Source organism: Aspergillus tanneri (genome assembly GCF_003426965.1).
Source record: "Aspergillus tanneri strain NIH1004 chromosome Unknown AapTan_1_pilon_pilon_pilon, whole genome shotgun sequence".
Classification (NCBI taxonomy): domain Eukaryota; kingdom Fungi; phylum Ascomycota; class Eurotiomycetes; order Eurotiales; family Aspergillaceae; genus Aspergillus; species Aspergillus tanneri.
Window position 1 is genome coordinate 1988843 of NW_022984628.1, and position 27016 is coordinate 2015858.

At 47.6% G+C, this 27016-nt stretch overlaps 10 protein-coding genes across 10 annotated transcripts; 4 read left to right on the top strand and 6 right to left on the bottom strand.

Moving 5' to 3' along the window:
• Positions 1–820: 820 nt before the first annotated feature.
• Positions 821–3870, bottom strand: ATNIH1004_002681 (U4/U6-U5 snRNP complex subunit PRP6; the record flags this gene model as incomplete). Its single annotated transcript, XM_033567367.1, has 3 exons — positions 821–964; positions 1032–3324; positions 3491–3870. The coding sequence occupies 3 exons, from the start codon at positions 3868–3870 to the stop codon at positions 821–823; spliced, it is 2817 nt and encodes a 938-aa protein (XP_033429362.1).
• Positions 3871–4205: 335 nt separating this feature from the next.
• Positions 4206–5482, top strand: DIM1 (dimethyladenosine transferase; the record flags this gene model as incomplete). Its single annotated transcript, XM_033567368.1, has 3 exons — positions 4206–4391; positions 4464–4685; positions 4742–5482. The coding sequence occupies 3 exons, from the start codon at positions 4206–4208 to the stop codon at positions 5480–5482; spliced, it is 1149 nt and encodes a 382-aa protein (XP_033429363.1).
• A 104-nt stretch (positions 5483–5586) lies between these two features.
• On the bottom strand, positions 5587–7276 carry GYP1 (GTPase-activating protein GYP1; the record flags this gene model as incomplete). Its single annotated transcript, XM_033567369.1, has 4 exons — positions 5587–5748; positions 5811–5903; positions 5973–6856; positions 6928–7276. 4 exons carry the CDS (start codon positions 7274–7276, stop codon positions 5587–5589), a joined length of 1488 nt encoding a protein of 495 aa, XP_033429364.1.
• Positions 7277–8587: 1311 nt separating this feature from the next.
• Positions 8588–9000, top strand: ATNIH1004_002684 (uncharacterized protein; the record flags this gene model as incomplete). Its single annotated transcript, XM_033567370.1, has 2 exons — positions 8588–8631; positions 8709–9000. The coding sequence occupies 2 exons, from the start codon at positions 8588–8590 to the stop codon at positions 8998–9000; spliced, it is 336 nt and encodes a 111-aa protein (XP_033429365.1).
• Positions 9001–10662: 1662 nt separating this feature from the next.
• Positions 10663–12021, top strand: ATNIH1004_002685 (uncharacterized protein; the record flags this gene model as incomplete). The annotated part of the gene is made up of 3 exons (XM_033567371.1): positions 10663–10695; positions 10749–11814; positions 11885–12021. The coding sequence occupies 3 exons, from the start codon at positions 10663–10665 to the stop codon at positions 12019–12021; spliced, it is 1236 nt and encodes a 411-aa protein (XP_033429366.1).
• An 887-nt stretch (positions 12022–12908) lies between these two features.
• Positions 12909–15198, bottom strand: ATNIH1004_002686 (transient receptor potential ion channel family protein; the record flags this gene model as incomplete). The annotated part of the gene is made up of 3 exons (XM_033567372.1): positions 12909–13228; positions 13286–14821; positions 14889–15198. 3 exons carry the CDS (start codon positions 15196–15198, stop codon positions 12909–12911), a joined length of 2166 nt encoding a protein of 721 aa, XP_033429367.1.
• Positions 15199–17736: 2538 nt separating this feature from the next.
• On the bottom strand, positions 17737–18912 carry ATNIH1004_002687 (telomere length and silencing 1 family protein; the record flags this gene model as incomplete). Its single annotated transcript, XM_033567373.1, has 3 exons — positions 17737–17981; positions 18059–18447; positions 18515–18912. The coding sequence occupies 3 exons, from the start codon at positions 18910–18912 to the stop codon at positions 17737–17739; spliced, it is 1032 nt and encodes a 343-aa protein (XP_033429368.1).
• A 312-nt stretch (positions 18913–19224) lies between these two features.
• ARP4 (actin family protein) lies at positions 19225–20803 on the top strand (the record flags this gene model as incomplete). The annotated part of the gene is made up of 3 exons (XM_033567374.1): positions 19225–19267; positions 19369–19867; positions 19927–20803. 3 exons carry the CDS (start codon positions 19225–19227, stop codon positions 20801–20803), a joined length of 1419 nt encoding a protein of 472 aa, XP_033429369.1.
• Positions 20804–21460: 657 nt separating this feature from the next.
• On the bottom strand, positions 21461–23302 carry ATNIH1004_002689 (uncharacterized protein; the record flags this gene model as incomplete). Its single annotated transcript, XM_033567375.1, has 5 exons — positions 21461–21484; positions 21542–21859; positions 21924–22544; positions 22604–23189; positions 23253–23302. The coding sequence occupies 5 exons, from the start codon at positions 23300–23302 to the stop codon at positions 21461–21463; spliced, it is 1599 nt and encodes a 532-aa protein (XP_033429370.1).
• A 1332-nt stretch (positions 23303–24634) lies between these two features.
• ATNIH1004_002690 (transcription factor domain-containing protein) lies at positions 24635–26533 on the bottom strand (the record flags this gene model as incomplete). Its single annotated transcript, XM_033567376.1, has 3 exons — positions 24635–25167; positions 25423–25523; positions 25569–26533. 3 exons carry the CDS (start codon positions 26531–26533, stop codon positions 24635–24637), a joined length of 1599 nt encoding a protein of 532 aa, XP_033429371.1.
• Positions 26534–27016: the final 483 nt, after the last annotated feature.

The following is a 27016-nucleotide window of genomic DNA, read 5'->3' on the forward strand; positions in this document are numbered from 1 at the left end:
AGTTTTCTCTTTTCTATTATCTCTTTTCTTTTCTTTTTTTCTTTTTTTTTTGAATTCTTCGTTATTCTGGTTTCCTTTTCCTTCGTTCCTTCATTTCCCCTGCCAGGGACTGTCATCCTCTATACTCACTTCTCCCTCCGTGGACCTTGCCTCTTGGGTTGAGTTCCTTTGAGAATCTACGATGAAACAATGTCTGTAGGTACTCCCCGGACGAAACTCCCCTCCTTTTTACAATATGGGAAAAAAAGGAAAGGAAGGGAAAGAAGGGGGCTAGAAAAACCGCCCAATCCGTTCGATACCCATTGCTGCTTGATTTACAATTTTTTCCCTCTTAGTATCTAGCAGGAGAGCAGCAGAAGGCCAATTGATTTCGAGCAAAAGGCATGAATATATGGCCATGCTGCATCCTGCCGGTATCCCTATATACTGAGAAATATTGGAGAAACAACGGTGTTCTTGAACTAACCAAATAAAAGAAAAGGAAAAAAAAAAAAAGCAAGTTTTATCTTTCTTTTCACACTGTCCTCTTTCCTGCTTTGTATGTATGTACAATATTTTTGCCTTTCCAGGTTGACTATAGAAGAGCGGCCATCTTACGAGAGGGCATTTGAAACGAATACATTGCCAGGCTTGTTTGCAATGCCAAAAAAAAAAAAAAAAAAAAAAAAAAAAAAAAAAAAAAAATATCTTGCTGTCGACCATGACCTAATGATTTCCTTAACTGTAGCAACCTCAACGCCAGAATTCATGGTCATACAAAATTACGTTGCATAAAATAGGATAGTAAGTAGTGCCGTCAGACCGCAAGTCTCTAGAACACTCAGGAAAGACGGTCAGCAACCATCTTCAGGATCTCTTCTGTCGGGTGTTGTGCATTCGCCGGATCCTTGGCTACTGATTGCCAGATTTCTCCATGCTTGGGTTCAGTCGAAACGCATTTGGATATTACGTCCGCTCGTTTTTCCTAGATTAGTTCAGCCAGATTAACTAGGATCTGACAGTGGGAAAGCGAAAAAGACAGAGGGGCTCACCTCAGTACCATGCTGCAATAGGAACTTATAGTACCATGCCCAGCCATCCCCAAGATCGCTGTCGGAGACAATGGCTTTCTCAAACCAGGTCATCGCTTTCTCCAACCGACGCTCCCCCCAAAAGATCCGCGCCACTGTAATAAAGAGAATTGGATCATTTTCTACCTTCTTGATTGCCTCCAAACTACGCGCCTTTCGTTGCGGCCGGGGCTCGAGGTACCAAATGCTTTCGCTCCATAATAATCCGGATGTCGGCACTTCCTGCAACGCCTTCGCCATTAGGACCTTTGCCTGGCCGATATTGCTCGCACGCCTCTCTACCCGAACACTTTCTGTCCACAACTCCGCGCTCTTCGGAACGGCAAGGCGAGCTCTATCAAGAACCGAGCGGGCTTTGACGACGGCTCCGGCCTTTTCCTCCAGCCTTGAGGCCAACAACCAGAGGGGAGCAGACTTGGGACAGGCTCTAACACCGGTCCCATAAGCTTCCCGAGCTTGGGGGTATTTATTCTGAGACTCGTAGATCTGACCTTTCATCATCCAAAGCTTGTCAGCCTTAGGATAGAGTTGAAGGCCTTGGTTCACAAGATCGAGCGCCTCATCGACATTATTTAGTTGCCGTTCAAAGGCTACACTCTTGACCCAGACACGGTCCGTGCCTGCTTCACGACGGGCGGTAGCAAGGAGCTCCCGGGCTTGATCTGTCTGCTGGGCATCCGCTTCAAGCTTGACAGCAGCCAGCCAGATATCTTCGTTGTTGGGATTTTGATTAAAGGCACGACCAAGTACTCGCCTGGCCTCGTCGATCTCCCCAGTCTGCCACTTCTCCTTCGCGAGCTGCAACCATAGTTCTTCACTCTGCGGGCACGCTTCGACGGCTTTCTCGAGAACTTGCCATTGTGCCTCTTTACTGCCATGATTTCGTTCGAGATCTGCCGCTGCTAGCCAAATTGACCGGCGATTGACAAAGACACGCAACGCATACGCGTAGATGGCCCTAGCAGTCTCATACTTTCCTCTTGCAATACTAGCCTTCGCATCGTCCATCCAAATGTCTTTCCTGTCATCATCCTCATCTAGACCCCACCCAAGGGTCTCTCGTATGATCGCACCGCAAGTGAGAATCGCACCTTCCTCCTCACATTTTTCTGCTTCGGCTATCCATTCTTCTCTCTTCAGCATCGCATTTTCCCTAGCCAGCGACTGCACCGCTCTTTTCATAACATTAATTTTACTGAAAGTGCCCATTTGTTCTTGCAGACGCGCTGCAGCAATCCAGATTTCATGGCTAGTGGGAACAGCCTTTCGAGCGGCATTCAAAACCTTTTGAGCATTTTCGGGAGTCTCAAGCCGCGCAAGAGCAAGCCATAGCTCCACAGATAGCGGTATCATTTCAACTGCCTTTGCCAAGAGGAGGCGTGCATCTGCCGGATCATCTTCTAGATTCACGGCTTCTTTCCAGATGGCAACAGACTGAGGTATGTGGAGAATGGCCTGTCGTAACACGTTCTTCTTTGCACGAGGCTCCGATTCCAACCGCATAGCTTCAATCCAGAGCCTCGTGGAGCGATCATTATTCTTTATAGCGTTCGCAGCTATGATCTTGGCGTTATGCCCTTCGTTAAGCCGGATATTTTCAAGCCATCCATCCTCACTTTTTGGACATAACTCGCAACCCTTCGCAATAATATTTCTGGCAGCCACAATCCTGCCGGCAAGTTCTTCCAAGCGCGCAAGTGCAATCCAACCGGGAGCATGTTTGGGATTCGTCCTCGTCACAGATTCCAGTAACACACGAACTCGCTTTATATCTCCTATTTCCACCTCACCGGCTTTGAGTTCCGACTGAGTGAGACTCGTAAGATATCCCTTAGGATCAATATTGGTCGCACTTCCCGAGGCCGAGTCGCCAGATGACCCTATAGCAGCTTGGTCGAGCCTGACTTTCAGGACCTTATCACGGGCAGCACTTATATCCGCAAAATTCGTAATAGCTCCGTCTGTCCCTTCCGTTCCTCGGACATCTGTAGCGGCGCCATCATCTGTAACGGTGGTTTCAAACTGGGTGGAGTCTCTTGCACCAGCAATAACACTGTCTGGAACGGCATAAAATCGTTGGCGAAGGTTTTGTTTTGCCCGTCTATTCTTCCCCGTAAGGTCTCCAATCTCCGGAAGACTGGCCCACTGGTCTTCAGAGACAGAAGCTAATGATCGTTTCAGGTCCGCGAACTGCTGTTGAATCTTTGGATTTTTACGCTCATAGTCTTCCTGTTCTTGGCGTTCTCGAGCTTCCCTATAGGTTACAAAGGAATCAAGTTGATATTCTGTTCAAGAAACCGGGAGTGAACCCGATGAACAAATCTTGTAACAATGAAAGGGCAAAAAAAAAAAAAAAAAAAAAAAAAGGGCAGGGCAAATGTAGAGAGGCAGTATGGAAAGGGAGGGGACAAGGTACCAACCGTCTTGTTTTCCGGCGTCTATCCATCTTCTCATCTACCTCCCTGTAAATTCGATCCGCTTCATCGTCTTCTTGGTCGAATTGCCCGTATGCGAAAAGCCCAACTTCATTGTCTGGGTCCTGAAAACGATCGTCGTCTTCTTCCTCCTCTTTTTCGTCTTTGCCACCCTTCTCACGCCCTGCGCCGTATGCTGTCGGAGGGGCTGCCCCGAGTAACTGTGCCCTTTTCGCAAGAGCAGCCTGAATTTGCTCTGGTGTAGGGCCTTCTCGCGCAGGCCCCAGATCCGAACGAGTGGTGAAACCCGTCGCGCCTCTACCTAGACCGGCAACATAATTCTCGGGCGCAGGCTGGCTTAAAAAGTCCTTCCGACCAGAAGCCATGGTAACTAAAGTAGTTAAGGAGGATGGAACGCTCTGGCTCCGCTAGATACTGACAAGGCTATGCCGGGACCATGAGGAATCACGGCCGAGAGGTGAAAGCTGCCAAAAAAGGAAATTGTCGCAGTATTATTGTTCCGGCCCACTTATCTTATCAACTCCGCATGATCTTCTACCCTTTCGGTAAAATCATAAAAAAAAAAAAAAGAGCGACACAGAAGGGATTCAGGCTCATAATTGAATCTCGTCCTCCCTCTTGTCAGTACGATAACTTCATATCTTCACAGCCTCTTCCTGTCTCCCTTTTTTGTGATCACCCCCTACATCCAGTTCCCCTCATGCCGAAAGTGAAGCAGAAGAAGCGCAATGGCGCTTCCAATTCCAATCCCTATGCCGATGCTGCAGTCAAGGCAAAAGCCGCCCACAACGTCTTCAAAATGAATACAGATATAGGCCAGCATATTCTGAAGAATTCCGGGATAGCCGATAAGATTGTGGAAAAGGCGGACTTGAAGCAGAGCGACGTGAGTCTCTTTTCGAGGTTTTCTTGGATATCCAAATTTCACTTCCCCTTCCTAACTGGCTTCATCCTACAGGTGGTGCTTGAAATAGGTCCCGGAACGGGCAATCTTACTGTCAAAATGCTTGAAAAGGCAAAGAAAGTCATCGCCGTGGAATTAGATCCCCGTATGGCTGCTGAAGTCACAAAACGTGTCCAGGGAACTCCGGCCCAGAAGCGACTAGAGGTCATCCTTGGAGATGTGATAAAAACTGATCTTCCATACTTTGATGTCTGTGTCAGCAACACTCCATACCAGGTATGCTCTATATCTAGATGTTTTTGGTTTGCCAGTATCTAAATTACTCCTGCCAGATTTCATCACCCCTCACATTCAAACTCCTTGCCACCTCACCAGCACCTAGAGTTTGCATTCTCATGTTCCAGCGTGAATTTGCCCTGCGACTCTTTGCCAAACCAGGTGACAAGCTTTACAGTCGTCTTTCCGTCAATGCTCAAATGTGGGCCAAAATCGACCATATTATGAAAGTGGGCAGGAACAACTTCAAGCCCCCTCCGCTGGTCGAATCTAGTGTAGTCCGCTTGATTCCGAAGAATCCACGGCCGCAGATTAATTATGACGAGTGGGATGGTTTGCTGCGGATCGTCTTTGTAAGAAAGAATAAGACCATACGATCTAGTTTTCTTGGCAAATCTACCATCATGGACATGCTGGAGGCCAATTATCGGACCTGGTGTGCACAGAATGACATCCCGGTTGAGGACGGTCACGTGGAAACCACCGATACGGACGTTATGGACATTGGCAACATCCAAGAAGACGAGGAAGAGCTAGACGAAACCATGGAGCTGGATGACGACGACGACGTGCCCGATTTTTTCAAAGAAGAAGCGAACAGTCGCGTACAAGAAGCTCTCAAAAACCGACCAGCTCGTAAAAAAAGGGGGAAGGTGGCTGAGTTGGTCCGAGAGAAGGTGCGGCAGGTCTTAGAGGATGAGACGCAGCTTGGAGAGAAACGTGCCAGGATGTGCGACGAAAATGATTTTCTGAAACTGTTATGGGCATTTAACCAAAAGGGCTTCCACTTCAGTTGAAAGTCAACCGAGAAGGAGGAGCATTCTTTGTTTCTTCTTTTATTTCTGTTTTAGGTGCGCCAAGTATATAAAGCCGCAGATTATTAATGAATTATGATTGCCCATCATTGTAAGCCATTCTCAGGAGACCGGTCACCAGCAGGACGAAGATGAGCCCGAGAGTCCTGGAACAAACTCTGCCAGATAAATGCCTCGCTTAGCAGAAGCTCTATGTCTTTTTCTGTCCAATCCCTGGTTGGTAGAGCTTGCAAGAACATCATTACCTCCTGAGACCGTTTAGCATACTCGCCTGCAGGCTATCTAAGGTATTCGTTCTTCGAGTGCCTACCTGGAAATCCATTTTCACCAACTGGTCCGACCATTTCACCAGAAATGCTGCACATACGTATAGATGAAATCGCGAAAAGCCCTGCTCCTCGGCCTTAAAGGCTAATATCAGTACCTCTTTGATCCATAGTCACAGGATTAGGGACACAGCGACGGAACTTACCATATACGTGTCCCACATTCGTATGGTATTTTGGACGCTCATCTCCCGCATCAGCAGACAATTCATCCATCGGAAACTAAACTGCATAAACTCGACTCCCTCCTTCTCCAAATGTTTCGCCAGAGTCGAGTCGATTCGCATTGTCAAGTCACGTAGCGCTCTAACTTGCCTGTGGATACCCGGTTGCGCATATATATAATTGTCCTGGATGCCGTCCAGAAGCTTTGTAAGACACCAGAAGGAGTCCGCTTCCACGGCATCCAGCACACTTCTTGGCAGTTGGCCTGGGTCCATGCCCTCTTCAACGTTCAGGTCCGTGACGTAGACACCCAGAAAGACTTGCCAAAAGGGAGTAACAAGATCATTTATTCCTTGAACATAGCCGCTTGCTGGATGGCGAATAGCCCAGAGATAAAGAATTCTTTCAAGGGAACGTTGGGTGGCTTCATAGCTGTAAAGCTGGATGTGGGGGCTAGTGCGGGGAACGTCTATGCTAATTTGATGCCATATTGCTTCATCCAAGCCTCTGCCACGGCCTGTAGCCGATGCAGATGGGTTTCCAGAGATGGCAGCGTTGCTGCGCTCAAAGGCTTGCCTGACCCCGTCAAGATACTCTTTCCGCTTTCTTTCAAGGGTTGTAATACGCCGTTCACTATTCGTGGGGAGGTAACCGAGAAGCAGTTGCCAGGTCATGGCTCGTACTTCACCAGAAACTCCTGACCACGCCAGGTTTCTCAACTCCAATAAAGGAACCGTGCTTGTTTGCAGTAGGCGTTTAAACTTGTTGATTCTCGATATGCGACTCCAGTACATATCCATTTCTTTCGGCGTTGCATTTTTAGGAGGCGGAGAATGGTTAATTAGATTTAGGGCGTTTGCGGGATCTTGAAAAATGAAAAGGATCTACTCGTTAGCTTTGCAAACCCATGTATAATATTCAGCCGTATTCCTTTACCTCTTAGAATGTCTTTGTATTGAGGCCGAAGAATTTTATCCTCCCCCTTGCGGGCTGTGGGATACATTGGGACGCCACGTTCCTCTGCGATATCTGAACTGTTTGCGCGTTGCCTGTTGTTTGCTAAGCCAATTCCAAGTCTCATAGCATTGCTCTCAAACCCACCCCCTGGATCGACGTTCTTGAAAGGGAGAGTGCCAGCACTCTGAGTCTGTTTTTTCCTCATGCTAGCAAGGCTAGGTAGTCCAAACTCATCCTCGTCATCGTCAAACACCAGATCCCCCTCCTCCTCATCTTCTTCCTCGTCTGCTGTATGGGCACGTCCCAATGAGTCTATTCCCTGACTCATAATACCGGAGTATGATGTCCGAGGCGGGGTGGCCCAAGTACCTGGGCGATGTGAAGATGGAGAAATGTGGTGAGAGTTAGCGGGTGTCGACCGAGAGGGTGTTCGCGGGCGTATATGTTGTTGGTGGGTGCCTCTAGAACAGTAAAAGACCCATCGGTTAGTTTTGTATTCAACTGAAAACCTATATACGCTTTCTGAACGTGGTAGTCTAACTTTAGGATGTTCGCGTGGGAATATGAAGCACCAACCACGGTGCTTCGTTCACGTGGTTTAGAAGAAGCTGATCTTCCCTTCCAGAATGGCGAGACTTCCCGTCTTTGAAACAATTAGCTCAGTACATTCCTGAAGGAAAGAATATGCAGAAAGCGTGATACAGAAGATATAATAGTATCAGCAAAGGGTTGAGCGTACTCCGAATGGTCTGTCCATTGAAAGTGGGGAGCTATATCAGCCACGATAACCGGACTCATCAAGGATTTAAGAAGAACGAACCAACCTGAACCATTTCCTTATTGGTATCGCGAGAGAATATCAGCTTTTGTAGGAGGGAAACTGTAGCTGCCCAGACTTACCTGTTGCTGGCCCCTTTTAGCGTCCATTGGGCAAAGTGACTTGGCGCGGAGGAAATGGTATCAACAGAAAGACAAAAGCAAGAGACACACGGGGTTGCGGGGGCTTTGCGGGCACCACTGTGACATGAGTCCAGCAACCAGAAATCAGGGCAATCGCTGGATTTTTAAAAATTATAAATCAAATAAATCAAATAACAACGATGATAATTTAAGGAGCTGCAAGACCTCACAGATGCTGCAAGGAGACAAGCCCGTCCAAATAGCAAGACGTTTCCTGGATTGGTTTGGTAGAAGCATACGGAGTAGACCTACAAGGTACAGAGTACTTGGTACAGTGACTAGGTTCATCTTGTGTATAGATACCGTTGTACATGGTATGGTATGGTAATATATGTCCGTCCGTACTAGGTACTGAATATGTCCAAAAACAAATAGATAGATGCAAGTGTACCTAGTGGATGCTGTACATACAATACAGCATACTGTACAGTGTATTGTGACTTACCATACACAAGGTCGGAAGAACTCAACCTCACCTTCCTTCTCTCATTTCTCTCACTTCTTTCCCCATCACTGATGTGAAATCCTCTTCTTGACCCTTTCTCAACCCGCAAATTATAAGCAGGTGGATTATCACTCTTGATGAAGGCTTTCTTAAATACTCTTACTACATAGGATACTGGCTGCAGTTAAATCACCTGTTCTTTTTTCTTTTTTTTTTTTGTAGTTCATTACCGCAATGGCTGAACCAGAGGACGTCGAGGAAGATCTTTTTGCTGATTTGTAGGTCTCTCTATCTCTCCCTCTTTATATATATTCCCCTAATCGATAGAATAATTCCCTGACCCTGTCTGTCCTAGGTATGATGCGGATGACGCGGGAAATCAAACGACGTCCGCGGTTGAGACTTCTCAAGTTCCCCATGCTATCCCTTCAGACACGTCTGCTCAATATTCTAGCACTCCTCACGCACAATCTTTCGAACAGGTCCAGGAGCAAACTGGAGATTCGCGTGACATTTATCAAAATCCACAATCCCAAGGCGGGTTCCAAGGTAGCGGTGGCGATTTAGATCCTGTTTTTGGACATAATGTTACCATTACTCCGGCGGAATCTGAGCCTCAAGGCACTGGCATCAAAGAAGATGGGTAAGTTTTACTTTTGCAATTTCACAAGTTCCGCCCTGTCCCTTTGCGCTTGGAATAGTAAATCGATACTCGACTTGGCTTCGCAATTTGGTGGCAACATGCACAGTTTCATTTACGTGGGGGTATCATGAAGAGAGTTCGTGAGAGAAAGACAGACAGAGTGAGAAAGAGAGCGTGTGTCTCTGTGAGGGTCGGAGAGAGGTCAGGAATATATCTTTCATGCTCCTTTCTCGATCACTTTACACTTGGGTGGTCTTCGATGGCGGTGGCGATTGCCTTCTGGCTTTCCAGTGGCTGTGTTTACAGCCTAGGTTCATGAGATGCCTCTATTGAGATAGCGTGGTGCGATGGAATCAGGATGATATTTTTAGGTCTGGGTTGAGGTCTCTTCCAGCTGAGTCCAAACTTTATTGCTAGAAAGAATGGAGCCACGGTCGCTATGTTATGGAGCTACTAGATTCCGATCAAATTCAGCGATGGTGATCAATCTGGTGGAGAAGTTATCTCCGAGGTCAAGACCAGAATCCATGTGGGATACGTCATCCAGACGGCATCGGCGTGACTGTCGCAAAGACAAATATCGGATTTCTGACTCTACGAAACATTGTCGCGAGCCACTATAGTACAGCCGATACTATATAGCTTCTTGTCAATATATCTTGATAGAGCAGTGCAGAACAAGGAGTAGAAGCCTTGGCTGTGTGTGGCATTGTCGAACAATTTTACCTAGCTTCGGACTCTACTAGACAGACAGGCAAGCCAGAATTTCTTGGTCAGACAGAGAAAGAAAAGAGAAAAAGGTTCAATTTTTGGGCCTGACATACTCTTAAATCGTGGTCTGTTGTCACCTTCGTGCCGAGACACTCCCTGTTTGGCTTTCAGTCCACTGGGTCGTTTCGTAAACCTGTGGATAGTTGACTAGATATCTGGCTAAAACAACGTGCCAACGAGCCCCGTCGCAATCCTTGTCAATGTATGCATGACGCGGTCCGACACGATGGAGTTCCTCCATGTCATTTGCTTTCATCCATTCGAAAGTCAATGGCAGTGCCACCGTCTGTCTCTCGTCATGTTGAGTTACGAATCTTCGAATACTGGAAAATATAGAGACTCCGTTGAGCATGCCACAATATCAGACTGTATTCAGCACGTCCTTCAATCTGGAAACGGATTTTATTGACTCGACGTGCTTGCACCGCACGTTCATTATGGCCAACTAATATGCAGACACCCACGTCTAGAGATTCCGCTCTTTCCTTCTTGCCCTTTTTTTTTTCTTCTTTCTCTTCTTTTCTTTTTTCGTTTTCTTTTCTTTTCTTTTCTTTTTTTTTGGACGTTTGGGTATTTTATGGAACACATATCTCTATACAAGGAGAAGCTCCCATAGCGTCGTATTGCGCTGAATGAAGAGATATACTGATACACTTCTGTGAATAGGAAAATGTTCATCGGCGGGTTGAATTGGGAGACGACAGACCGTAGGGTACCCCTTATTTTTTCCAGGTCGATGTTGATAGTCTAACTTTCAGTGCTAGAGTCTCTAAAAGATTATTTTTCCCAGTTTGGAGAAGTACAAGAATGTACTGTAATGCGTGACAGCGCAACAGGTCGTTCAAGGGGCTTTGGGTTCTTAACGTTCAGAGACCCCAAAACAGTCAACACGGTGATGGTTAAGGAGCATTATTTAGATGGCAAGATTGTAAGAACTATCTCATTTGTGCGCAAAGAGTCGTTGGCTTACTTCTCCCGGAGATTGATCCGAAACGCGCGATTCCTCGTGATGAGCAGGAAAAGACAAGCAAGATCTTTGTCGGAGGCGTCAGTCAGGAGGCGAATGAGCAGGATTTCAAGCAATTCTTTATGCAATTCGGTCGCGTCATCGACGCAACCCTAATGATCGACAAGGATACTGGCCGGCCCCGTGGCTTTGGCTTCGTTACGTTCGACAGTGAGGCCGCTGTTGAAGCAGCGCTTTCGCGTCCTCTCGAAATTCTCGGGAAGCCCATAGAAGTCAAGAAAGCACAGCCACGCGGAAATTTGCGCGACGAAGAAGACCGCAGGAACCGCCGCGGCAGGGACGGCTTCCGAGAAGGAAGTCAGACGGGCACCGAGGGATCCCAGCAGCAGCAGCAGGGTGGTCAAGGGCAAGCTGGGGGTCTCACACCGCAAATGATGGCGCAGTACTGGCAGCGGATGCAACAATACTTTGCCATGATGCAACAGCAAATGGCGGTGGCTACGGCTCAGGGGCAAGGCATGGGAGCGATGGGGATGGGCGGAATGAATCCTGCCATGATGCAACAGATGCAAATGAAGCAGATGCAGCAGATGCAGATGGGCAACAATCAACAGCAAGGAAATCTGAGTCCTCCTTCGCAGAGCCCGACTCCCCAGGGGATGCCGCCACAGGGGATGCAGAATATGATGAATCCCTCCATGATGCAGCAGATGCAGCAGATGCAGCAGATGCAAAATCAAGGCCAGGGCAATACTACCGGGGCAATGGCAGGGCAGATGGGAAATACTTTGGGAGGTGGCACTAATATGGGGATGGGAGGCAATAGTCCTGGAAATATGAACATGGGTGGAAACTTCACGGGAGTCCGCGGTGGACCTGGGTACAATGCTCACGAGCAGATTGCCTTTGAGCAGCAAAAATACGAACAGCAGCAGGCACGGCGGGCTATTGAGAACCGAGCTTTTTCCCCCTACCAGCAGGGTGGTCCAACCTCGTGGGAAGGTATGTACGATGAAGTCCCACAGCCCAATATCCCCACGGGGCCTCAGGCCATGAATCGCGCTGGCAGTATGGGACGCGGTATGTACTTGCAATCCTTCCCGGTCATCATCTTTTTGAATATCGTTCTGACCCATTCATTGCCAATCAGGGCCGACACCGCAACCTCAAAGCGCCGCGCCTGCCAACGCGCCAACTGGTCCCAAGAATGCTGGAAAGCCCGGCGCCAATTACCGCGGTGGAGGCCGCGGAGGCCATCGTGGCTTTCATCCTTATGCGCGAGGCTAAGTGAAAATGATTTTTGTTACTGTTTTCCCTTTTTCCCATGTTGACTTTATTTCCTTTCATTTTCTTCTTTTCACACAAACACACACACCCCCCTCTCTTCGTTTAATATGCTCTCCTCAGCCCTTCCATAGTCTTTGCGCGCTAAGCGTCGCGCAGCAACCCCTTATGTGGGCTGTTAGGTTTATATATCCAGGCCACAGAACGATCGAGGGGGGACGGCACTGCTTCTAATGTATTCATACAAATGATGCTCTTACTCTATACGGTCTTGTTCCTTTCACCCTCATTGGCTCTTGTTCCAGCCCGAGTCAGCAGGGACGATGGGCAAAAAAATAGCACTACGTATGGTCTAGAGACGCTTGACAAATTATTGCCATTCATCACTTCGACCTCTCTTCTGCTCCCATATGTATCCATGATGCCCTTGTTCCCTTGCCTGCGTAGAAGAGAAATTTCGCCGTAGTAACCGTCATACAGCCGTCTAGTGGACGTCTATCGATGGCCTACATATAGTACTAGATATGACACATAAGTCACTACTCCCCATTGCCTACTGCCAGCAAACGTGGACGTATATACTCATCATATCACAATGAAAAGAGAAATTTTTCAGGCATAGATCGAAACAAATGAATGACAAGATGCTGGCTATACTTGGGCAAGTGAGAGTGTCAATGCGCCAAGAAGGAAAGGCAAGGAAAATGACAGGTAGAATTGGAAGAAAGATACAGATAAGCCCAAGCAACAGCACAGTACACATATATATCCGCTTAAATTCATCCAAAATCCTGACAGGAATGTCTATGCTCAACAACCCAACTAAGGGATTAAAAAAGGTGTACAAGAGTGGTATATCATAAATGAACTAACGGTCGGGTAGTGGTGGTTTAATACGCAAGGCCATATCCAGGCGTAGTAGCTTTGCGCCCATCAAGGGAGACATGGCTCTCGCGACTTCCTCCACTTCCTCGACTCAAACTTCGACCAGGTCGGTTGTCTTGGCCGTAGCCGGGGCCTACTAGGCGATCTGTACTAGCTGTAGGACTGTGTCGCAACGTGGGTTCATGCTGGTCTCGATAGGGCTCGTAAGGCCCGGTGTGGTTGAATTTACTCATTTCGGCGTAATTTTTGTGAGGCGGATGGTCCATCAAAAGTGATTCCCTCGCGTCCAGTGGAGTGAGATCATCCATATCCCGATTTAACTTCTCTAGAAATCAAGTGTTAATATACCAAAGGGCTAGCTACTAGGTTGCTTGCAACTTACCGGCTTCTTTTCTCCGCTTGGCGTGAGGATTCTCACGGCAGCAAAGGATGATAGCGTTGACAGCAATGAGGATGGCCAGGATCCCCGTCAGAGCAGACTGCACCGCAATGAGAACGATTCCAGTAATGGTCTTAGTTGTCTGCGTAAGGCCAAGTTCTTCGACAAAAATCAAGACGCAAGCCACCGATAAGACCCGGACCACTTGAATGCTGATATTAATCCATTGGGACGATTTAGCAACATACGGGCGGTACCACAACAAGAGGGCCAGCATGAGGGCTTCCACAATGAGTTGGCCAGCCGACTGTACAAGACCATGGCCATTGCCACCTGCAATGATACACCCTTTGGCGAACATATAAACGATCACAGGAACAAAGAGCCACCAGTAGTCCTTCTTATAATTGTCGTAAAACAGGCTATACTTGCGCCAAGTTTCCCTATTGTCGTATAAGCCCGAAGTATCACCCTCTGATTTCTTGTATTTGCGTGCGAGATGGGTAATTCGGAAACCGAAAAACAACAGGACAGCTGTAAACAACGTAAGCGTGACAGCTGCCAGGACCTTAGCAAGCCACGAATCTCCGTTCGCAAGCTGGTAGACGCAATATAATACCCAGATACCATAAACGATGAGAATCAAGTTGGTGATAGTTCGAGCCATAATACCCCAGTAGTCCTTGCGGAAATTCGTGAGTTTTTTGGGAAATGTTCCATACAGAGCCCACAATTCGAGAATAACCTTGCCAAGCAAGATACCCACAGCAATGGCGGCAATGACAATAGCGAAGATCAGCAAGACCGTCATGAATACATTCGCTTGAGGAATAGTAAGTTCGGCCGCAAAAGCTTCGACTCCTTTGACCGTCTTCTTAAATTCGCTGTCATCGCTGGTGTTGTTGCTAGCACTCGAGCTATCATATGAAGTCGAAAGTTCCCGTGCAGCCAGCTGCACGGCTCCGACAACCATATTCCATCCTCGCTTAGCCTTGGAGGGTGACGATCCATCACTATACTCCAGTGTTGCGTTGCGAAGAAAGTCGTAGCTGGCTTCTGTAAGATTGCCACCGGTAGATTTTCTGAATTTGTCGATGGATTGTTGCATGTGCCCCCACGGGATTAGCCCGGTGCTGAAAGCAAAATTTTTCGAAAAACTACGATACACCATGGGATAATTGACACTGAGCATGCCATTTGTGGCCATCGTATGAAACCACCCCATCACATCGCCAAAACCAGGACCAGATGAGTGTGCCCCAGGGTGACCAGCAGCACTGATGGCAGACAAACCACTCAGTGCGAGAGCTGCGCCAGCCACGCCAGCAGCGGCATACGAGACACCAGATATTTGCATGGTCTTTCCGTTGGACAAATTCGACTGAATACAAGCGACCTCTTTGTTGTCATCCTTTGATTTTAGCTTAAGTGTTGCCTGCCCATCCAAGTCGGGGATGGCGAAGGCAATAGATGGGATTTGGCTTGCGTATGACTCTGGAATTTGTTGTGACCCATTTGCTGAGAAAGTACCAGAAGGAACTAAATAGATTAACTCATGACTTAAGAGCGGAGGCGTGGGATTTAGCCATCACTAAAGCTTACTTACCAGGGCATAATTGCGCGATATGGTTGTCTGCACTGCAAGGGTTGAAGTCCTTAGTATACACTTTATTACCGTAAGCAAAAACCTCCAGAGAAGCGGTGACGTTCTGGACTTTCTTATTTGTTCCCGAAACATCAAATACAACTTCTCTTGTTGAACCAGTGTAGGTAATATGCATCTTCTTGACCTCAATATCAGAGCCGTCCAAACAAGTTGACACGCCGTCGGTGCTGAGAGTATCGGCCGCAATAATTCGAGCGGGCCAAAGGCTCAGAACGAGCAGGGTGAGTCGTAAAAATGAGAGTATGCGCATTTTGATAAACTTATTCCCCAAGGCCATCAAATACGCGCGCCAGTCTGGAACAATGGACAGGAGGTATAATCACAGTCAAAGGGAGCAGAAGAATATTGTGAAGAGTAATTGGCGAAATGGGTCAGATATTATCAATGTCCTAGGATAGGTAAGATCACAGTTGTTCGACCAGCAACTCAGCCAGCTCACAATAGCAGGAATACAACAGGGTCAACCTGTAGAGAAGAAGAATGAAGAACGAATTCGAAGGATACTCTCCCAAAAAAAAAAAAAAAAAAAAAAAAAGTTCCAAAAGGGACAATTGCGGGCGAATTGCTTAAATGAAATGTATACAAGAAAGAAAAGACAGCAATCAAGATCGGTCAGTCCTCTCTCCCCGTCACCTGTCACGCTCTCTCCTTTCTTCCTCAAAGCGTCAAAGAGGAGAAGGGAAGGAAACGTAAGGACGAAGTGGAAGATAGAACGTAGACATGCAAAAAGATGAACCCCAGGAGAAAGAGATAAGTTGTAATCTGATAGGCAATCCAGCAGGCACCTTCAAGAAAAGGAAGGAAGTTCAAGCGAGAACCCTGGATACAGAGAAAGAGGGAAGTGGGGTGGGTGTAGGCTGGGAGGTAGGGTAGGAACAAAAAGAAGCAAATTCGAAAGACCTTGAAGAAAGAAAGGAAGAAAAGAAAAAGGATTAAAAAAAAAAGACTATGACAGAACAGAAGACAGAGAAGACAGGGGGAGAGGAAAGACAAACAGTGGTGGAAACAATACACAGTACCTAATTCTCAGAAATTGGATGTGATAAACAAAGCAGATTGACACTGTTCGTCCGGTAAGAGCAAATAATACTATCACCTAGGGTATGACACTAAGATTAAAAATACATAATTTTCTTGCCTATTGTTAGATACCATGTAGTCTGTACTAGTAGGTGCTAATAATAATAGCTGTAGCAAGAAGCAGTAGCGCCGCCTAGTAGGTACTTACTGACTACTAATAATATAGCGTGGTTCGAGACGCCGACACAATTGCCCCTGAAATGTCTCAGGGCCAGCAGTGGGAGCTGCTGATTGGTCCCTTTGTGGATCCAGGAACGGCCCAACGCTGGTTTCGAGCCGTCTAGAACTCTAGACTCGTGCTGATATGGGGCCAAGATGTCTACGGCGGGAAAGTGCGGACAGAGGCAATTAATACCCAAGTAAGTAGAGAAGGAGTCCAGCTGTCTGTTATAGGATGGAATAAAAGAGTCATCCTCCCTACTTAGTCCCTGATTGGGTATTATATTTATATTTCCTGCCACTATCTACCCCGTATACTCATTGTCATTGATCGGAGCGAGAACAACGCAACAAGGATCATCACTGAGCTCTACTATGTACAACCCGTCCGCCACTGAGGCACTACGCCACATATTTACTACTACTATGTGCTGTATAATGATTAATCCCATATCCTAACGATTCATGATTGTTTCTCTTTCGAAGAGGAAGAAGGGGCTTAAAAGCCTGCCTTCTCTTAATTTCATATTTGTCTTATTGAATCCGCCGTTGTTAATACGGTAACCCTTCACCTATAAACTATTATAGTACGCAGAAGAGTTAATTTACGTCAGCTTACCGTCCCGGTCGGTGGAACCATCATTTATTTTGTTTTCAATTGGGAAGGCAGGACCAACAGAAATACCTACTTCACCGAGTAGTTACCTACTCCGTAGTACTCCGTACAACATATTACCTGCCTCAGAGCCAGCCCACGAAGTGCGACGTGCTTAAGAATCTGCTACCTACTCTGAATTATCACTTTCTAGTCAGATAAATCGACTAGGTTACCTACGGTGCTTACTATCCTTGGACAATATATATCTCCTATGAGGTTCTCTGTTACTATTCCTAGCATACGCGTCTTCTTTCGAGGGGCAAAAATAAAAAAAAAAAAAAAAAAATCCTGAAGTACTCCCTATGTTGAAAACAATTAGACACCATGGGCAAACACTAATCGACATTCTCCGGGAGGCATACTTCTTTGCTGCATAGTTTAACTACACATAACGCATCCAACCTTCGACCCGTGCACACTTCAAGGGAAATTTCAGGTCAAGTTAGGCAACAGGGGCTTCCTTAATATCACCAATACATGTATATATATGCTGAGAATTTCCAATTCACGATTCTTTAGATGATCATGGCTGGTCGACCCACTCGTTTCTTCATGAGGAAGTGGACAAATTAGGGGAGCCAGTGGGCCCCAGAACCGGAGTCTAATCTCCCCAAGTAACAGTTATCGTCCGATGAGCTATCGATGTGCTGTGTACTCTGTACTAGTAAGAAAGACGATAGTAACAATAGCAAAAATGACCAGTGCTTTGAGTGACACCCCTGAATGGCCGTCGCGCTCTCTAGGAGAATAAACGATCGCTAGGGCTCTCTCTCTCTCCAAGTAAGTCGTTTCGTCGGTCCCAGCTGCTTAAGCGTCGACGGATAAGAATGTGAGGAATGTGATCGATTATATTTGGAATAGAGGATTTGGCGGTACGATATGATGCAATGTTTATTTCCGCCCCGACTTCTCTTGCATCTCACGCATTGCAGCCCTAGCACTACGGCTACCACCCAGTTTAGGGCCTCGTGGCGCTTCCGGCTTGGTTGTTTTCGTGTTCCTTGCTCGTGCTAAACGACGACGCGATTGAATGGCATCAAGAAAATCCCTCCGGAATTGCTCGGCGACCCTATCATCAGCCGCTTGGTCATCTGCAGCAATCGCTTCCTCTTCTGCTGGTTCATCGTAGACATCCACTGAAGTGATATATGCATGTTAGCAATGTTCCCAGGGGATGGGACGGCCCTAGTTATATAGAGTTGAAGTCGCTCACGTCTGCTTTCACGCAAAACTTCTTCCACAAGCCTATCTCTTTCAACGTCATCGCTGGTCCGTCTCTTCCGACTTCGCCACAGCTTTTCATCCCTTCCTAGAGGAACCATCTTTGATGGTGAGCCATCATCTAAAGGAGGTGCGCCTTCGTCGTCACCAGCAAGTCTTCTCGTAGCTGCTTCCGTACGTGCGATGTTCTCTAGTGTGGTTTCCCGACCAAGGTCAATTTCATGCAGCTTGCCTAGGGATGCCGGCTCGCGTCGGGGGAGGTCAGATACGGTGCTTGCGCCGCTGGCTGCTTCGTATATAATAGGAGTATCGGAGTCAGTAGTATCTGCCGGCATACTGCGCCGGTTTCGCTTAGCCATTTCAGATTCTATATAGGTCATCCTTATCTCGTTAGTCTCCATTGCAAATTGTCGGGAGCTTAGGCCGTGACAGGAGCGCAGATCTGTACATATGCTTGTCAACATCGACCGTTTGCCCCGTATGGGCAGTAAATCGATCACACATAGCTCGAACTCTCTCCTCGTCAAGCTCTTCTGCTGTCACTGTCGATGCAGCAGACTGAGTTGCCTTCTCTGTCGATTGGTGCGTGGCGGAGAATTCGATGCCACCTTTTCGAGACCGTCGCAGCTGCCTCGGGCGACTGACACCGGGATGGTGCAAAGTGTCATACTGTGTATCTTGTGCAGCCTGTGACTGAGACGCAAGTGGATGTAAGCTGCGACTGCTTTCTGAAGACGTGGGACGACGTTCTTCTGGTATGTCTTCCGGTCGACGCCGAGGGAACTTTCTCCTCTTTACCGGCGGTCGGAAGAACGTCTTGGTGCTCGAAGGGCCATCCATATCCATAGTTGGACGAAATTCCTGCAGAGAGGTGGGAAGGAGGGGGTTACAAAATGAATTTGGCTGAGGGAAGTTGGAGAGCAGTACTGTACCGAACTAAAGTAGAAGAGCTGAGGCGCCGGGTTAACGCTTCCCTTGCCGCAACCGCCCGCGAACATCGATTTATCCATTAAACTTCCTATCACTTTTTGCTGCCAACTCCACCCCTCTCCGCCTACATAATCTTCACACCATTGACCAGGGAGGTCTCCAGTGAATTAGAGGTGCCATCTCAATTTGATTTACAACTGTCAGTCCGGTTGTGTGTTTTCTCCCAACATGAACCCTTCCGTTCCACCTTCAACTGCCGAATACGGTGGAGGTATGTTGCCTCCTAGCGCTGCTGCGCACTGTTTAGCGCATGCTTGCTTGCCAAAGAGCGTGCATATATTTTACCGGATACTGATATTTTGACGTGGACAGATGAGGTCTCTGCTATTGTCCTCGACCCTGGATTTTCGACTACGCGCGCAGGCTTTGCCGGTGAAGATACACCAAAGTCCCTGATCCCTTCGTACTATGGGAAGTATTCCTCCGAAGGCGAAGAAAAGCTTATATTTGGTGATGATGTCTTTGTTACGCCACGCCCTGGCTTATCCATCCACAACCCAATAGGCAAGGATGGAATCGTGGAGGACTGGGACATGGCAGAAAAGGTGTGGGAATACTCATTTACGTCGCGACTGACGGGGGCAAAGCCTAGCAACCCCTTCCAGAATGGGTTGAATGATGCCCCCGATATCGAACAGCCTACGGAGATGGACGGCGTGGAGACTGAAGAAAAGCCTCTGTCAGACAGCCCGCTCTTAATGTCCGAGTGCGGCTGGAATCCCACCAAGGCGCGCGAGAAGACCGTTGAGATTGCTATGGAGAAGTGGGGGACTCCGGCTTTTTATCTCGCGAGGAATGGCGTACTTGCAGCGTAGGTGGTCATGCTTAATTTACGTCATTCAATGGGCTTCCTGCTAATGCTACTTACAGCTTCGCTGCTGGCAAGGCGTCTGCTTTAGTTGTGGATATTGGCGCTTCTAATATCTCTGTGACTCCAGTGCACGACGGAATGATACTGAAGCGTGGGGTTCAGCACTCCCCTCTCGGTGGTGACTATATTTCATCTCAGATCCGAGCACTATTCAAATCGAACACGCCGCAGCCTATCACCATCACACCGCATTACCTGATATCCTCGAAGGCTGCTGTGGATGCTGGGCAGCCTCCACAGGCAAAATATAAGACCTATTCTCCCGAAAAATCCCCGGATGCCTCGTATCGTACCCTCCTTGAAGAGCGGACGCTTTCGGAGTTCAAAGAATGTGTCGTGCAGGTCTGGCCCGGGCCCAACAAACTCCTTGCCAGTAGTCCGAACGGCGTCTCGAATGAGGATGTTGCTAAAAGCAGTCCTGGGCGGCCGTTTGAGTTTCCTGATGGGTATAACCAGGTATTTGGTGCCGACCGCTATAAGGTGGTGGAATCCTTGTTTGATGCCAAAGCGGCGATTCCGGATTCCGAGTCACCATACCCGGCCCCGACACAAGCCCAGACCATTCTCGAGCTCATTAAAAATGCCTTGAACGGAGTAGATGTCGACATCCGTCCCCATTTGCTGGCCAATGTTGTCGTGACGGGGGCGTCAAGCTTACTTCATGGGTTCACGGATCGACTCAACCAAGAACTTATGCAGACCTATCCTGGCCCGCGGGTTAGGATTTCGGCACCCGGCAACACTGCTGAGCGTAGATTTGGCTCTTGGATCGGTGGAAGTATTCTTGCCAGCTTGGGAACCTTCCATCAAATGTGGATTTCGAAGAAGGAGTACGACGAACATGGTCCAAACATTGTTGAAAAGCGCTGCAAGTAGCTTGTCCCTCCCCTTAACTATTCTTTTTTTTCTCCCTCCTCGAATTCTTTCTTGTTATGTTTGATATTCACAGAGAACTTGTATTGTATCCCCTGTAACGAACGATACTTGAAGCTCTTTGGCGTTTTATTATGGACAGGGGAAAAGCTTCTTTGAGCCATTTCATATAAAAACATGTGTGAAAAGACTGCGAACATTGTATTTGTGCTAAGGTAGTCGTATGTTTAATACCTTTCAGAGTGTCCTTGGATTTGCAAAAGGAAAAAAATCCTAGCACCAACCGACTTTGAGTGATCGAGACAAGTTAATAATGATGATCGTTCTAAAACTCCTGACAGATATCAGTATGGCAATTTCTATTACGCCATCACATGCATAACAGAGCCGTGGTTACCTTTATACCGATTCTCTGTTTATATCCTAATCTATGTACACCTATGTTGGTTCTATCTATAGCAAGACAAGAAGAAATGGGCGAAAGAGAGGTGGTCCTGGTTGCATTCATATATTCCATCTCTACAAGACTAACCATTTGCTTACGATAATACCACAAGCGAGCCCTGCTATTCAATAAATATAGAGGAAAAAAGGAGGTCTACTATCCAGACGATTTGAATATGTTCAAGGACATTCGTGTTTCACGACTGGGCATCTAGCCTAGGCCGGGGACCGTTTGGAAGCCTATTTATTCCTTGTCAGCATCACCATATTGGCCAGTTGCACTCATTTTTTGCCTACTAGGGGAGGTGGCACCGGTGGAAGAGCTGTTAGGGATGACCGCCCATCTCCAACCAAGCATTCAGTACCGTATTCGTCGCTTGTGGCGTTTCCGTCTTCGAGCTCCTGGACTAGATTGATATGGACTGAAAGGGCATGGATTCGAGGTGCAACATTGCGTCTTGGCAAACAATAGATTTTCAGCGCCTTTGTTTCCTCCTGTAGCCAAGCTACTTCTTGTCCCAAGTCATCTTCGAAGAGCTTCATCTGTAGTTCTTTAAACGGTACGGGGGTGTTCGACGGTTTGGCGCGAAATTTGCTCCATAGATGTCCTTTTTTCTGAGACACGACGAGTAATCCTTTCTTTCTCTTTTTGAGACGTTCTCTCCTATGCGTCGACTACCCGGTCCGCTTTGAAATATTGCAAGAGCTGTTCCTTCATCGTATCCTGTCTGGCCGTCTTTTGGTCGGTAAAGGATCGCTCAGGATAGGGTAGAGCTGGCAACTTTTCCATACTCTGTTGTTGCTCCTTTCTGCACATACACAAGGCTTTCAACTGTTCTAGTGAAGTGCTTCGTGATCGAAGGGGCTTGGAAGGTGCCGCGGCAGGTCGTCTTGGTGCTGATGCTCCGACACTTTCACTTACGCCCGCTTCTCGCATAAGCTTAGCTTTTGAACATCGTCTTTTAGGATTCCCCTGGATGTGGATCAGGGTAATAGGTTTTGCATCTTCCACAACGACGTTGGCAGGCCTTGCTTGGCCTGGAGATTTCACATTTCTATTATGATTGGCGCTAGTTCCTTTGGCGCCCAGAAGATTTGGAGGACTCTTCTGCACAATCATGCGAGACCTTCCTTGCTTGGAGAGAGACGACGTGTCTGTGGTCGCGATTAGGCCCGGGGCACAGGGTAAAGGCTTATCTGGGATAGAAAATGATCCAAAGACCCGCCGTTTTTCGGATACGAATCCTCTGAGTAGATGTTTACCTGCAAAGGAATCATCTGAAGAGTGCATTAAAGATATCTGTCCCATCACTGTCAAAAATCTCGGTGTGACTAAAATGGAGGAGTAGGGCAACCTACCACTTCCTTCCTGCTTGCCACACCCACACGCCGTTGCATCTCAGTGATGGTAAGGCCGAGCTGAGAAAGTGCAGATTCAAGGGCAACTCCCTTTCTGTGAAGCTTTGAAAAAGCAATGTTCCACCCCTCCGTATTCGCCAACATCGCATTGTAGACGGCGACTAATTTACTAGATAGAGGAGCATTATTCTTTGCTAATTGTCCAAGGAACTGCCAGAGAGCGCCAATCGCTTCCTTTCCTTTTTGTATATCTTTGAGGGTGTCGCTGACTGTTGTGGTATAGCGATTAATGGCATGTTCGATCTTTTCATTATAATTCATCATGGCAAGGCGAAATTGGCGGTCGTCCAGCATCTCGTCGAGGACATTTAAGTTTGCTAGGGGGAGACTAAGATATTGGACCCGGGTGCGCACATCAAGTTGTATGATGAGAAAATCCTCCACTGTTCTTCCCAGAAACCCATCCATCTCGTCCACGTGGGCTTGGAGAATCTTCAAAACCTCCGCATCTGACTTGGCCAATCTTTTCGCTAGGAGGTGAACACCAAACGAAATTTGAGAGGAAAGCTTCCAAAATGGATGATATCTGTAGCTAATTAGCTGCCGGTCATACTTAAGGTGGCTTGTTGCCTGGAAGATGGCTGACTACTTGCTTTTCGCCAGTTCCTTGACGCCATTTCCGGCCACAGAGCCGTTCATAATCGACAGACTCAAGCAGATCTCTGCGCCGAGACCAGGCGTCAAGATCAACTACCCGTTCGCTCTGGACACCATTGATTGCTTCAAATATGGATTCTTCGAACGGGCCCTGTAACTGGGGGACTGGATGGACTGGGGCCGGGGTAGTGCTTTGTCTGCTGTCTGACATATGCTCTGCTCCGATTTCCGTACTGACAGAAGCTGCTAGCATGTCTTGGTCGGGCGATGCTAGATCCATGAATAGGAAGCCAGTAAATAGTCCCACTATTTCTTTGGAGGCAGAGACGGTTGAATAGCATGCATCCAAAATCCATCAGGCGTGACTGTAGATATCCCAACAGAACACAACAATGTCGAGTGGGCTCAGCCTAATGCGATCCACGCGAAAGCATTCGGAACATATATACAGGTTGAAGCACAAGATTGACCATCTCGAAGCCGGCCATGCCAAAAGAAACTGAACTCCACGATAAAAAAAAAAAAAAAAAAAGGCCCCGGTTAGAAGCAGGAATGCTATCCGGATTCAGTGTGTAAAGAGGAATTTGGGATGTTTGGACTGGTCAAAGAGTGAACAGCGGTGGAAAATCAGGCCTGGGCTATGACTGAAATCACCATACGAATGGAAGGAAGGTACCTCGAGTCCAAACCAACACATAAAAAGGGCCCCAGGGTTGGCGGCCAGATGGAGCGAGAGTGCCTGATGGATAACTGTACGGAGTGACTTTGTTCAGGAAATATCCCACCCATTCATATAGACTGCATAGATCGATCGAAAATTCGTGATCGAAGAAAGAACAAGGGATACGCGAAGTGTCTCGAAGCTGCACTAAATAATCGATGATATTGTTTGCTGTTCTTGGGGAGGAGCATATAATGGGTGGAACTGACTTCCAACACTCAGTGGGCTCAGGATTTACGTGTCTTAAATCTGACTTGGGCCATCCTGCGGGTCGATTTAGGGGAAAAACTCCGTGCTCTACTCCGTTCTTTCCTCCTAGACTGGCCCGATTGCAGATCGGAATTACCGGGTATATTTAGCATATACTAATTAAGATCTACAAACTCCAAACGGAGATGGTCTCCACGATAGCGGAAGGGATAGTTAAATAATTATAATTAGAGAAGACAGTTAAGCGAAAAGTGGTTGGCGTGATTTCACAGATCTCTCATTCGCAAGTGGTATCTTTCTGTTGTTCAAACTGCCGACCGTTATCATGCTAGTGCCTACTTCTGACCCCGGCTTTAATTCCCGATGGATTGGAACTAGGGAGTTGTTCTGGACGGTGGAGTATGCTCACCAAAGAACTCTCGCTCCCAGGGGGGTGTTATGGGTCACGTTCCTGTATAATCCCCGGAGAAAAACACAGGATCCCAAAAGTTCGTTGGGAGAGAGGGGTCCAGAAAGTCCCCAACAAGCATGTCAATATCGGCAAATCCACTAGACACCGCGGCCAGAATCCCACCGTTGTCAGAGTCTAAAGGGTCAGGCGAAACAGGTCCCGGGATCGGCTCAAGGGAAGGCACGTAGCTGAGAGGAGGATTATGATTCTGATGGAGTTGAGACGATAAGCACGAGGCGGGTTCCTCAGAACGTCTGGAAACGAAGGGCACGTTTTGAGGTGCTCTCGAGGGCCTGGAATCCCTGCTGTGTCGCGGGTGCCCACGCCTCACTTCTCGGATCTGATGCAGCGCCTTTTGTCCAAGCCGTGCCATTGCTTCGGCAGAATACCAGTAGAAACCTACTTCTTCTAACAGAGAACAACAAGCTTCCAAGCTGGCCTTGGCCCGGTCAAAATGGGTAATAAGTTTGCTCGACCGGAGTTGTTGATATGATACCCCCATGGACAACGCTAGTGCATAGGGAACTATCGGGAGAGGAGGAAGTACATCACGGCACTCGTTAGCAATAATAGAATATATTCGAATCGCTGCAAGCCCCTGGCGAATATGGGATGGTTTCGAACTGTCAGGGCGGTCAGGCAGCTTATATCTACAAGAAAGGATTGCAACAGCATGGTAGAAGAGTTCCAAGAAGCCTGCTCTTCGATTAGACCACTGTAGAAACCCCCATCCACCAAAACGTATAAAAAGTTTTTTTTGGGGGGGGGGGGACAACGTACCGAGCGTAGCAAAATCCAGATCTTGTTGTACATTATCGCCTATAATTTCTTCGAAACTTGGGAAGTCTCCTTCCCAGCCCACTGTATGATCTGCAGCGGGCCTATAAAGCGATATCACACTCGACAGCAAATCCGAGATTACAAACCAAATTTGAAACGCGGTCCTGCTATGAGTGGACTTTATGTCAGGCTTCTCGAGTCCAATATCACGATCAGCAAGAAGAACAGGGCGACCGCCTATTGATGCGTGCATCTTGTCCAAGGTCCATAGGCACCAAAATAGATCTGGGAGAGTGTCACCGGGTACCCGGCCAGGCCTATCAAGATGTAATCCCACGGTTTGTGCCTGGTGAATCGCCTGAAAATGATGCATAGAGGCCGACTCTGCCCCTTCGTAACCCTCGCAGTGTAAAGACATCAAAGCCAGTACACGGATCCGAGTGACTCGGTCGGGTTCAAGCCCCTCATTTATGACGACAACAAGCGCTTTGTAGATTTCAGAACAAAAATGACGTGATGACATGAGCGGACCATCGACAGCAAGGCGAAGATATGGGGCAACCACTCTATCTTTCGCCGCAACAAGACATATCGCCTTTTCGAGAAACACGGACGCCGTACCCTCCGAGTGGGCAAGTAGAAAGGAATCTTTGTCAACAAGTGGAAGAATATGATTGACTTTAGAGAGATAAACTGGAATCAATTGATCTCGCGTTGAAAGAGGCAGGCGCTCGTAAGCTTTGCTTGCGGATACATGTCGGTAATACAGCATGGACTCGACAGTCTGCGATCCGGCCGCAGGCAGGCGATCTAACGAACTTATGCCCACATTGGAGCAATATATTCGGTTTTTCTCATTGTTCTCTGCACTGGAGGAACTGATCCATAGCCCAATTCGATCCCGAAATTTGTTCTCAACTGTGACATCCAGCTTCTCCCGAATTACAGCTTCCGGATTGAGGTCGCCTACGAAGCGCTCCGTCCGGGCAATACTCGGAGACAAGGATTCCGGAATAATTGCGTCAACATGGCTTTCAGCAGTTGCAGGTTTGGATGGGGGCTGATTTACGACGCTTGCTCCATTTTGCTCGTCAGGAAGATCTGTTCGCATTTGGGTTTGAGGGAGAGACTCTAGTGCTGTACTCGGATGGCGGCAGCGTTTCTTTTCGGAATTGTGACCGTTCATAAGAGATTAGCTTCTAGCTCCCATACAAACATATATATATAAAGATGCACTGTGGGGGAAGGTAGGGGAGGTAAGTGGAACATTCATTTGCGGAGAATGACGTATACTCTCAGTCTTACCTTTCTTCGTTGGCAGGAAGCACATGCTCGAGGAGCTCTGGTCCGACGCCGTGATTGGGGAGTATCGGCAAGCCATGTCAGCTCCATCATTTATCGCCATCAATTGATTCACTACGGAATATTCCGTACATGTACCCGTAACTATAGTAATATAGACGCATGTTTTGGTTCTGGGTACATGATACCTCTCCAGACCGCCCCTTTCACCGCCTTCTTCTGCTTAAATTTACAGGTCATCATAAAACTATTTTCCGCCTTTATTAGATAGTTTAGGTAATGCTGTTACAAT